The sequence below is a fragment of the Stegastes partitus genome, unplaced genomic scaffold, assembly GCF_000690725.1.
Source record: "Stegastes partitus isolate 25-593 unplaced genomic scaffold, Stegastes_partitus-1.0.2 Scaffold62, whole genome shotgun sequence".
In the NCBI taxonomy this organism is placed as follows: Eukaryota; Metazoa; Chordata; class Actinopteri; family Pomacentridae; genus Stegastes; species Stegastes partitus.
The window spans coordinates 715,185-727,627 of NW_007577793.1; the positions used below are offsets into that span (position 1 = coordinate 715,185).

The following is a 12,443-nucleotide window of genomic DNA, read 5'->3' on the forward strand; positions in this document are numbered from 1 at the left end:
ATTGCTGTTAAACATTTAACTATGATTATTTTTTTAAGAATTTCCAAGAATATTTGTTTTGTCCCATTAAAAACATATTTTTTACGAAGTAATGTTAATTAATTTATTTTTTTTTAATGTAAATATTAAATAAGTACTCAGTCCCTTCAAGGCAGTATTTAGGACACTGTCCACAATTAAAGAAGTCGGCCTGTGTGGACAGGTCTCAATCAGCCTTGCACATCTGGACACTGCGATTTTATCTCGTTCTTCTTTGCAAATCTGCTCAAGCTCACTCAGGTTAGATTAAGATCATGAGTGAACAGCTGTAAATTCTCAGTTGGACTGAGGTCTGGGCTCTTTTCTAGCCAGTATTGAACACCCCCCTCCTTGTTTTTAACCATTTCTGTGTAGCTTTGGCTGCACTCAAATCATTGCCTTGCTGGAAATAAATACATTTCTATAAGCTGCTTAATGATTTTAAATCATGCATGTATAGTTCACATCACTTCTTCTTTTGTTTGTTTCTGTAGAAATCTTTTTACACTTTGACATGAATGAATACATTTAGTAAATTCTTATTTAAAAAAAAAATCCAAATTATATTGGCCATGATTGAACACTGAAAAGCAATAAAACTGGGACACTTTCAAGGGGGCTGAATACTTTTATATGCACTGTATATAACAGTTAAATACTGACAGGGACCATTTAACTGCATAATGAGCACTTTTTTTGCTGTTAACGATTCTATACTTTAAGTCAGGTTTTGAATGAACAGCTTTTACTTGTATAGGAGTATTTTCACAGTGTGGCATCAGTACTTTTACTTCAAATAATTAACCTGAATGTTTGATCAGGACTGTTACTATGACAACAGCAGTCCGTGTGAAGGATTTCCAGTGGGTTCATTTCTGTCTTTTCTCACCCATTAGCCCAGTTGTTTCCAGATCCCTGCTTCTGGCTGAAGTGTGAACTCTCTCCGTACCTCCACCTGCCAGACCTGGCAGCTTCACTCAGACTGTGGTTGATCACTTTGGGCTCCATGTCAACGAGCACCGCCCGGGCCACGAGCTCTGCAGACACACGGCAGGTAAATGTGGGTACAGACGACAGGAAATGAGCTCATTTAGACCCAGAGGAGCTGTTTTACCTCCATGTGTGTTCTGGTGGAAGAAGCGCTCGCAGCTTTCTGCTCTGTATGTTTTCTTGTGTGCGTTCTGAGCGTCGCTACAAACGACGTGGAACAGCTGGTGAGCCACCTGGTTCCCGCACTGACCGAGCTGCAGCGTCACCACCGACATCCTCCGCACAGCTGACACCGAGCACAACACACCGGGACGGGTAGGTACTTGAGGACAAAGTGACAGCTCGGTGTCATCACTGTTCGAACCGTCAGGAGCTGCTGCCGCCACAAGAAGTTAGAATTGAAGAAGTTTCAAAATAAACTTAACATTTTCAAAATAAAACTTCCGGGAAAAAAAATCTAGAAAACATATTTTTGGTCCCGTTATTTATTACTTTTAATAAGTATATAAGGATGCAATACACATAGTGTAGTTATATGCAGACAAAATGATTTTTTATGTGAGCCTATTTATGTACATACATGTCAGCAGGACCTTGTTACAACTGCGTTTTCACACCATATAATTAAATCTCTGTTGATAAACTTTAAGTATCTTATTACAATACTTATTGATGCCCGTTGTAGCAACCAGTCAAACAAACTGTATTTATAGAGCACAAATCGTTGATTAAATGCAACTCCAAGTGCTGAGCATTAAGAGTTAAAATATAAGGTTACATTTTTTTTTCTTTTTTAAAGGCATAAAATGAAAGAACAACAATAAAATATGGAATAGGAAATACAGTGAAACCACAAGTCGTGAGAAATAAAAGCCAAACTTATAAAGTAACTTTTAGGTTTTCTTTTAGAGATATCCACACTATTTGTTGGGCAATTGTTATTACTTATTATTAAGTAGCATTTATCTGTTTACACCTACATTATGATACGTTATAAACAATATATTTGAATTTAAAGTAATATTATTGTTATTATGATGACAATAAGAAACATTGACAGAAACAAACATATATTCACACAGTGCCACACACACATACTCTTCTTATTATTGTTATTTTTCTTATTACTGTGTTATTGTTGCTGTTTGTGATAATAATAGTACTAGTAATAATGGTGGTAGGACATGTCATTATGTACATTATGTTATTATGATATAAGAACAATAAAACATCAGCAATGTAGCAACTACTGATTTCGTATATTTTCTCATCTTGTTCCATTAATTCCTAAGTGTTATAATGGCTTTAGTAATAAAATGAAGCACACTGCTTCCCAGAAGCCGAGTACCTTTTCAGATTTAATTTGTAGTTTCTTTCTAATTAGGAGCAATAAAAGTATGCAACAAGCGAAAAAAATGAGTACGAAAAGTAATTACACACAAACCATGCAACGTTGTTTACCAGCATTTTTGTTAATACATTTGGTATTAACAAATTATTTGTACTGTTTATTGTATGAACATCAATTTACCAAAGATGACTGTTTTTGATTTATCAGTATGAAGTTCGGGCAAAGTGAATTAACTGAATAAAACAGAACAGGGATTCCCGTCATGAGCAGTGAATCAGACATTTGTTCTGAACAGACTACAGAGGGTGTTTATGACTAAATAAAAGAGGTTACCGCCCCCTTTGGTGAGTGTCGCAGTGCGCATGCCCAGTGTAGTAGCCGGTTATGGCGGCGGTGTGTGTTTGTCCATGAGGTGGGGGACGCCTGCAATTCTTGCGGTCTGTGACAGAGCGATCCGAGCGAACCGCTGCCATGGCTGGAGTGTTTGACATTGATTTGGACCAGCCGGAGGAAAATGTGTCCGACGACGAGAATGAGGAGGTACTTTAGTGGAGGATGTTAAGCTGTCACAGCAGAAACTCTTCCTGCACGGGAGCTAGCTGTTAGCCTGGTAGCCTGCCAGCCACCGCAGGCCTGCTCTGCAGCCGGAGCTCTCAGGCCTCTGCAAACAGGGATCTAGCAGAGGCTAATGCTAGCTCGCCACGGCTAGCCTGACAGTGATCATGACAGAACTGTCACTTGTTCTGTTTTTGTGTTGCCAGTAATGTTAACTAGTGATGAAATGCATGCGTTGTTGACGCTGTCATGTTTATAAACCATCGCTGTCATATTGAAGTTGTGCAAGCCATGCTTACTTGGCCAAAGGTGCTGCAGTGATAAATGTGGCTCCGTGTGCAACAGTTTATTTTGGCAAGACTGAGACAGAGTGGGACTGTGTGGACTGGAAGCTGGAGCCAGTTTGTTTCTGTGTAACTGAGATATAAAAAACAGCAAACACTACTGCAGATTAAAAATGAACAGTTATTTAAATCATGTGTTTATGTTGCTTTATGCAGGTGTCTTATTGCAATAACACCTTTAACATGTGCTGCTGCGGGAGAACAGTTATTGAACAGGAGAGCCAGACAGTGCAATGTACAGATATTTTCTGCACACACACATACATATGTATATTTTTCAGGATATACAACTTTTGGACTGTTGCTAAATAGCTTGCATCATATGCATATTTGTGTAGCATGGTTTGGACATCTATTACATCACATTGCTCCTGTGTAAATGTGAAGCCAAGCACTTTTGATAACGGATTACAGTTTAAAACAAAGTTATTTTCCAGTAGAATAAAACTCATGTAGTTGTCATTAGTGATTAGTGTGTTGTTGTTGTTTTATTACCAAAAGTCCAGAAATATTAAGTTTATAGTGATTTTTACAAGCAGCCAGCCTTCAATTAGAAAATGTTTAGCATTCATCCTTGAAAAGTGACTTAAGTGATCAGCCAATGATTTTCTGCTTATTGACAACTCATTGATAAATGTAAGAAATGTCTGTTTTTATCCCAACACAATGTCATCTAAAGTAACAATATGCGTAAATGTTATTTAGATTTAGATCAGCCCTTATTCTGTTTATAACAACATATGTAGACTGCCTATATGTACAGGCTGCTGAGCTTTAGAAAAGGTTTTCTGCTGCACATGCAAACTTTAATTATGAGGTTGAAAGCTCCTACAAACTTAATGAGTAAAAAAGTCACCAAATCAAAAACTGTAATTTCTGACACCAGTGTGGCTGTTCAGCTGCAATTTCTCCTCAGGTGTTCTCCATGTTCCTCATGAGAATAAAAACAACTTATTTGTTTGTTTTTATCTTCTGCTTTCCACTTTTCCTTTTAGGCTCAAATCAATGATATCATGGACCAGTGCAGTGGATTTGAGTTGTAAGTATTCACATCTCCGTTTCGTTGTTTTATGATTTTAATAACAAAATAAGAACGTGCATACCACATCGCACATGTCTCACTGCAGCAACATGGACGATTGTGAGAAGATCGAGATTTCTGAGGATAACGTCAATCAGGGGACGGAGAACATCAGACCGGAGTGCTTTGAGCTGCTGCGTGTCTTGGGGAAGGGCGGTTATGGAAAGGTACTTGTCATATCTAGAAAGCAGCAACTACTCTGAACACAGTCATACATACTCGTTGGATTATTTTGCCTCTGTATTGTAAAAAAAAAAGAATTGTTTTGACTAATATTTCTTCCAGCTGTTCATTTGATTATCCTAAATGTACAAATCCCTTTCTTTGCTGCGCAGGTTTTCCAAGTTCGAAAAGTTGTTGGAGCTGCATCAGGCAAAATCTTTGCCATGAAAGTTTTAAAAAAGGTACATAATTTTTTCCTTCACTAACTCCAAAAAATGCAATCCTTTTTCCAGTTGCATCAATTGCAGTGATGTGTAGCTGCTCTCAGTTTGTTATATGAACATTATTGCGTGCTTCTTATTACAAATAAACGTTCTGGTGCTTTTGTCTGCAAATATTGGCTGTCGCTGAAGCCAGTGGTGGGGTAAGATTTCACTGCTAGTTGGTAGATTGCCATCTATGCTGCTCTGCTGCAGCCTTGGCACTTAAAACACTCTGCCTCAGCCCATTAGATTCCGCTTGATATTCACACTGCTTCTGCTTAATTGGCTAACATAACCTCAGTGACATATTGAAGACCTGCCAGAGTTCAGTCATTTATTTCAACTGCTAAGCTTAAAACATTTATGTGCAGCATTGTAGTGTGGAGATAGAGGCCGGCGCTCAACTTTATGAAGCATCTCAGGGTATGAAATGAGTCCTGACTTGCCCAAAATTGTCAGTGATACATATTTATGTCACTGACATGTGAAGTTACTCAACTGAGGAAATTATCATTTCTGCAGAACTACAGATCTGTTCTAACTTGTTAGGAGTTCCCAGCTGGTGGACGGTGATAGCAATTAAGCTGTTTACGTCTCCAAAGTTGTAAAATAGCATAACTTTTTCATTGATCAGATTGGAGTAAAACTTCTTTGTAGTTTGTACAACACAATATCTACAAAACTGGGTTCCCAGCAGAAAGAGATTAAATGTCTTTGCAGTTTATGATACATTTAGAATTGTGTGTAACTCTTATGCGTAGATACAATAGAGTCTTAGATTTCGAGCCTGCACACATGCAGTAGCTCATGACACAAATTATATAATACTGTAATTAATTTTGATTTTCCCGTTTCCCATTTTAACTAATTGAGTCTGGCAGTGTGTTGATTGAACTGCTAAAGAAGTCCTTATTAATACATTGGCCCTTCATAGTTGAGTATAATAAATTTGTCATGCTGTATACTCCTCGGTGGGAACTTTGATTCATTGTTCCTGATACGGCACTGATTTTGAGATGCTTGATAAACACATGCAACTAATGTCAGTAGCGTAGTAACAAGCTTTGTGTTAGCTGAAGGAAACAAAGCCTGTTTTGCAAGCAAGATAGGACCGAAAATTCAGAATACAATGCATAAATCATTATCAGCCCGTTGTCATCATTGTAACACTCCGAGCTGAGATAACATTGTTGCTGACAGGCAGCTCTTTAGCTTCCTGACAGAAGTGGTTAGTAAACAGAACCGAGAACAGCAGAGAGGAGAGGCCTCTGGGGAGATGGAGGAGCAGTTCAAAACCACAGAGGTGCTCAGTCTTTGTCCTTACTGTACTACACAGGATTGTAGTTGTAATATGCTTTACATATTCAAACGCATGTCTTGCGCATCTTCCGTGTTGCCTTTATTCGAGTGAGCAATAGTAGCACGATCCAGCTTGTTAACATGAATATATTCATTAATGTAGATTAGCAGTAATAATAAATTGTCGCTCCTCTGTTTTAGTTGACTAAGCTGCTCGGCTGAACCCTGCATCTCAGATGTTGTTTAGTAGAACACTTTGATTCCCTCTCTATTAGTCATGCAGACAGCAGCTCATTCGACAGCGATACACAGCCTGTTGAGGAGAATTTTTATGTTTTGCAGAATTTTGAATCTGTATTGATTAAAACACACCCGTGTTTCACCGCTCTCCATTACATGCTGCAGCCGTATTTAATGCTGGTTTTACTTTTGGGGGGTTTGGGGTACCAGGCTATGATTGTGCGCAATGCCAAGGACACGGCCCACACCAAGGCAGAGAGGAACATCCTGGAGGAAGTGAAGCATCCCTTCATTGTCGATCTCATCTACGCCTTCCAGACAGGAGGAAAGCTGTACCTCATCCTGGAGTACCTGAGCGGTCAGTGCAAGCAGCACACACAAAGGCACACATCTGGCACACTGCAGGAATATTAATGCAAATTACACAAGCAGAGTCGGTGTGAAATCACTCTGCTGGAATTGTAATTGTTCCTGTCAAGATGAAACCTGTCTGCAGTCTTGTGTAGACAATCATGAGGTAAATTTAAATGATTACAGCGAATACCATAAAATATTTATATCCTTACTCACATAAACCTCAAATACTAACAGTCTCTTTGTGTAACTATTCTCAGTCTCTCTTATGCACACTGCCAAAAACATCAGAACAAAATAATGTAGTACATGTTGTAGCTTGGCTTCCTGGTTCTCCTCTCCAACAAAGAGCACATGTTAACTTTGCCTCGACATTTCTGGAAGGTAGCAAAACTGTATTGTGATTCATTTTCGGTTGGAGAGTCAGTGCTTGCAAGAGTTTCAAACTCAAAAACAAAAATTTGTGCCTCAGAAATGCATTGCATCAACATGATCATGTTTAAGGCATCACTTCTTCCTACTTGTCTCAGGAAGTCAGTAATATATAGATTTGTAGGAATGTATGTGTCACCTGTGTTAATAGCATGAACATGTGCTTACCTTTGCAGGAGGAGAACTCTTCATGCAGCTGGAGCGGGAGGGCATCTTCATGGAAGACACAGCCTGGTGAGCATTACTTATTTCTTTATTATTATGTTGAAATAGGAACACACGCATATCTTCGCAGAATGTCAGTATTGTCTAATACCACGGAAAAAACTCATTTCTGATTTGTTATAACAGGTATCAATATTAAAACTGTATCTTGGGACACCTCAAATGTAGCTGTCCACAGTTAAGCTACATTTTAATTGGTGTCTAAAGTATAATAGACTGCAGGTCAGCTTAACAACAGACCATAACAAGCTGGAAAACTTGATTTGAACAGCAAATAGAATGTAAAAAATAAATGCTATGTATAAAAATGGAAACAAAATCTGTTGAAAAAAACAAAACAAAAGAATAATCTTAAATTCCCTCTGTGAATATTATGTTATAATGAAGGCCTCAGTGGTTCCTGTACAAAAGCAAAACTCAGCAGTAAAATCAGCTGAAGAACTGGTTAAAGCTGCAATATGAAGGATAGCAGAGTTTGAAAATACAGCCTTCCTCCTGCAACTTTGCCCTCTCTGTCCGAAGCTCCTCCCACCAGATGAGCAAAGGTACATGCATGTGCTTTAAATGTAAAAAACTAAATAGCCAAAATTAAACCTTCATTTTTAGCTTCACAAAGAATTCAGACCCCACTCACTTCAGGGAAAGTCCTTTGGTCAACCCATTTAGCCACAACATCCTAGTCGCGGTGCAGACCCTGTTGCTCTCTACATTCCCTCACCTGATCTGGTCTAAAAAACACCTGTAATTAGCCAAAGTGTCCCGACACAGGATAGATTATCTAGAGTCTGAAAATGGGGTTGCAGAAGTCTAGTTTCCTCTCAGGCCACTTGAATTACAAAACGCTGGAAGGTTGTTGTGGACTTCTTATCCAATAATGCAAAGAAAATGCAGCAGCCCCAAACACAATGCTTCTACATTGCTATATCTGTATTTCGACATAATGTGCTAGTGTTTAGCATGAAGTTAATTGTGTTTAGTGAAAAGTTTCCCATTTTTGTTTCTTTCTTTAGCTTTTACCTGGCAGAAATCTCCATGGCTCTGGGTCACCTGCACCAGAAGGGCATCATCTACAGAGACCTAAAACCTGAGAACATTATGCTTAACAGCCAAGGTGGGTGCAAGGACATCAAATCAAATTTAGGTGTTTTTTTTTTTCTTCTTTTATTTTGAATTAATGGTTAATTGAAGTAATACTAAACAAAGTTGTAGATCACCAAACACATAGGGAAACTTTGTTCTTGAAACAGAAGGTAATCCTCAGGAGATGAAAAAGCAAGTACAAAGTGAGTTGAAGTCTTCCAGTAAAAGAGGAATTTGCCATTAAAGTGTAGCAGTTCCTTTTCCATTTTCCATGATTTGTTGGTAGTGTTCTTGTGTATCCACCACAGAGTGATACAAGGATTGTAAATGTTTCCATCTATGTGTTGTTGCCTTTCCAGGTCATGTAAAGTTAACAGACTTTGGGCTGTGTAAAGAATCCATTCATGACGGCACGGTTACCCACACTTTCTGTGGCACAATTGAATACATGTAAGTAAAGTTCCGTCATCCTTCTTTCGTGCTGTTGATCTCACCTAGTGCCGTTTACCTGTTTTACCCTTCTCACTTGCTCTCCTCCTTTTTTCACGCTCACTGATGATCTTTGCTCATGAATGTGTTAGTAAGACATATGCGCTCACATGGTTGCAGGGCCCCAGAGATCCTGATGAGAAGTGGACACAACAGAGCAGTGGACTGGTGGAGTCTGGGCGCTCTGATGTACGACATGCTCACAGGAGCGGTCAGTTAAAAATTTACAACCTGAAAAGGCTTTCCACTTCGCTTTTATTAATGGACTGATATAAAATATGAATCAAAATTTGGGATGTTAGAGTAACCCCTGTCTCTTACTGTAGCCACCATTCACCGGGGAAAACCGGAAAAAGACCATTGACAAGATCCTGAAGTGTAAGCTCAGCCTCCCGCCCTACCTCACACAAGAAGCTAGAGACCTCCTGAAACGGGTATTTATGGGGTGTTTTCAGAGCTCATTGTACTCCAGGTTCTTGGTAGTTGTTGGGTTAGTACTCTTTTGACATTTGACTGCTGGTTTTACAGTTGCTGAAGAGAAACGCCTCGTCGCGGCTGGGAGCTGGAGTAGGAGATGCCACAGAGGTGCAGGTGAGAATGTTCAGTAATAAAATGCACCAACTCTTTCCCTAAGCACCATATATAAAAGCAGTAACTTTTATATCAGATCCCAAAGTGGTATTGCTTGAAAAACAGAATGTATTACTTCCTAATATTTTCTTTTGTTCCCTCCTAAGGCCACACTTGTGTTGATACTTGCATTCTTATGATGTTGGAAATGGCCGCCACTGCATAAAAAGGAGTTGATTCTCATTCTTCTCCAGACTATAGTGCTATGTTTTATAGCCATCTCTTCACCGTGCTCTGTATCTGATATCACACAGGCTCATCCCTTCTTTCGACACATCAACTGGGAGGATTTGTTGGCTCGGAAAGTGGAGCCTCCCTTCAAGCCTTTCCTGGTGAGTAATAGAGAAGCGGACCACAAGGAGTTCTGAGCTGGATATTACTTCCTGGAAATGTGAGAACATTAAATGTTCACAAACGGTGCTATTCGAGCAGCTTCAGTTCAAGGTTCGAGTAAGTCTCGGGAACTGAACCCAGGTGCTCTCCTGTTTCACACCAGCTCGTGTTTATCTTGGCAGCCAACACATCTGCTCATGTAGCTTTACCTCCTCACCTGTGTTGTTTCGTTTCTGTCTTTGCAGCAATCAGCTGAAGACGTGAGTCAGTTTGACTCAAAGTTCACCAGTCAGACACCAGTCGACAGCCCGGATGACTCGACCCTCAGTGAGAGTGCCAATCAAGCCTTCCTGGTAACTTCAGACCACGTTTTCTTCAACTTTTGTTTGTTTTAGTTATGTTAACTTCTCATTTAAAATCGGCTGCATTTCTTTATACCAAAACTCATGCTTTCAGGGACACTGTCTACATACCTGACTCTTAAGCTTGTACTGAAACACATTTTCCATCATTACCTTGGTCTTGGGTATAAAAAATTCTTTGGTGAGGTTGACCTAGTGGACCAGTGGGTGGGGTACATGCCACATGGGCACATATTCTCTGAGCAGGAGATCCCTTGTTCAAATCCCAGCTGGGGACAGATTGCTTAATGTAATATCTCTGCAGTGCCTGTCTGTCTCTCCATATTTCTTTCAAAATGAAAGCAAACATTTTCAAAAATAAAGTGTTATCTGACTTCCTTTCTCTCTCTCAACAATAAACTGACTTATTGCCAATCAGCATTTTTCTCTAGAGGGGTAATTGCTTATGTATTTAGATCTTCAATATTGACTGCATTGTTTTATTTTCTGTTTAAATGACAACACTGGTGCATTTCTCCCGTTGTATCAGTATACATGACAAAACAAATATATCAGTAAAGTGGAGCAACAACAGATTTACAGCCACTGCAGTGCTGCAGTAATGTTCTCTGTGGCCAGGCAGTAATAGATCATTTCTCCCTTACGTTTCTCTGTGATCATGCGCCAACTGTAGCAGTTTTCATCTCATGTCTTCTCTGCGTGTTTCCAGGGTTTCACATATGTTGCTCCATCAGTCCTGGAAAACATCAAAGAAAAGTTCTCATTTGAGCCAAAAATCCGCTCACCTCGACGGATCATGGGCAGCCCAAGAACACCTCTCAGGTATATCAATCATGTCTGCAGCAGGCGCTCCAGGAAAAAAATATGTCCATGGTGATGAACGACAGCCTCAATGATGCCCTTCATTCTGTCTGTCCTTTTTAGCCCAGTCAAGTTCTCAGGGGGGGACTGTTGGGCCCGGAGCCCCCTCCTTCCCAGCGGAGGACCGAGTAGTGTCCTTCAGTCTCCTCAGGACCAGGCCATGGAACTGTCCACCCCCGAGCAGATGGACGTCACGAGCAGCTCCGAGGCCTCGGCCCCTCTCCCCATCCGTCAGCCTGCTGGGGTCAACCTTGCTCAGATGAAGCAGCAGGCCTATCCTGTGGTGGCCAAACGACCGGAGCATCTACGTATGAACCTATGACCCGCCGCAACCGTTTAGGAGAGTTTATTTCTTGACTCTTTATTATTTTTTTTTCCTTTGTTGATATTTTTTAAGAAACAAAGCAAAAAGATATGGATGCTAGAGACAATGAAAATCCAAAATTGCACATCCGCACACTACATATACTGTCACAACCTGGAGTTTGTGCGTGTGCCTGGGATTCCAGCGTGCTACAGATAAGTGCTACCGACGACATCACCGTCTCACCACTTCCCCTTCGACACCTCAGGTCTGTTGACCTCCATCTTCTGCTCCTTCACCCCTAAGAACTGGACTGGTAGGAATCTTTTCAGGAGCTCCAGCCTGTGTATGACCGGGAAGGTTATAATGTATCACACAGTATGCAAGCGCTTCAAAGTGAACTGCAGTCAGTCTAGTGTAGTAGAAGATGTCCAAAGTGCTTTGTGCTATTTGAATGAATGCCAGTGAGGAAACTGCTTCCATTGGAAGATTTTGACAGTACTTCTTCTTAGACAAGATGCTTCCCTAGCTCTGAATTAAATAATATGAATTAGGTTTATTATTTAAAAAGATCAAAGAAAATCATTGTAACGGACAAGCAGAGGTTCTGGTGTTGATGAATATAGCTTTATGTCTTACGAAGTTTTACAAAATGAACTGCATTAACTGTGCTATACATCAATGATGAATCAGAGAGCCTAAATTAAAGAGGAAAAAACAACGTTGACTTTTTACATTCTTTCAGCATCGGTGTTATGTTCAGTTCTCTGCTCCTCAGGCGTAACTACACTATGGGTTTGATCTCTGGATCAGATCGGACTGGTTTGGTGCAACATTAGCGTGACCCACTCTATCATCACCCAAAACATCCAACTGATCTCGGTGCTGCTTTCTGTAACCCCCCCCAGCCCCTTGTCCGGCTGCCCAGGACCCGCTGGGCTTCAACGGTTCGGGACGTCAGATGCTCCATCTGACCCCTGCAGCGGATTCATATCGGAGACTGTGGCGCCAGTTGATCTGGACACTGCCTGCAGTTGTGGGGGTTTATTGCGCCACAAAACTTGGGGCAA

At 40.4% G+C, this 12,443-nt stretch overlaps 2 protein-coding genes across 3 annotated transcripts in view; one reads left to right on the top strand and one right to left on the bottom strand.

The window, feature by feature from the left end:
- tubd1 (tubulin, delta 1) overlaps window positions 1–8,533 on the bottom strand; it is a 13,798-nt gene extending 5,265 nt beyond the window's left edge. Inside the window, exons 1-2 of one of the 2 annotated variants that reach the window (XM_008275962.1) lie at window positions 1,133–1,283; window positions 908–1,055 (exon numbers count right to left, since the gene is read on the bottom strand). In XM_008275962.1, coding sequence (XP_008274184.1) covers window positions 908–1,055; window positions 1,133–1,283 — 299 coding nt within the window. Of the gene's footprint in view, window positions 1–907; window positions 1,056–1,132; window positions 1,284–8,528 lie in introns of those variants that run through there. The other variant, XM_008275963.1, reaches the window with a different exon arrangement.
- On the top strand, window positions 2,742–12,094 carry rps6kb1b (ribosomal protein S6 kinase b, polypeptide 1b). The gene is made up of 15 exons (XM_008275961.1): window positions 2,742–2,899; window positions 4,254–4,297; window positions 4,386–4,506; window positions 4,675–4,743; window positions 6,514–6,661; window positions 7,266–7,323; window positions 8,325–8,425; window positions 8,754–8,844; window positions 9,004–9,094; window positions 9,210–9,317; window positions 9,412–9,474; window positions 9,768–9,845; window positions 10,092–10,199; window positions 10,918–11,030; window positions 11,133–12,094. The coding sequence occupies exons 1-15, from the start codon at window positions 2,831–2,833 to the stop codon at window positions 11,389–11,391; spliced, it is 1,521 nt and encodes a 506-aa protein (XP_008274183.1). The 5' UTR covers window positions 2,742–2,830; the 3' UTR covers window positions 11,392–12,094.
- Window positions 12,095–12,443: the final 349 nt, after the last annotated feature.

Excerpts from the sequence above, each read along its gene's own strand:
- rps6kb1b (XM_008275961.1), top strand. The coding sequence starts at position 2,831 with ATGGCTGGAGTGTTTGACATTGATTTGGACCAGCCGGAGGAAAATGTG. Across the intron at positions 7,324-8,324 it reads TTCATGGAAGACACAGCCTG|CTTTTACCTGGCAGAAATCT; the intron begins GTGAGCATTACT and ends TTCTTTCTTTAG. Across the intron at positions 9,318-9,411 it reads CTAGAGACCTCCTGAAACGG|TTGCTGAAGAGAAACGCCTC; the intron begins GTATTTATGGGG and ends CTGGTTTTACAG.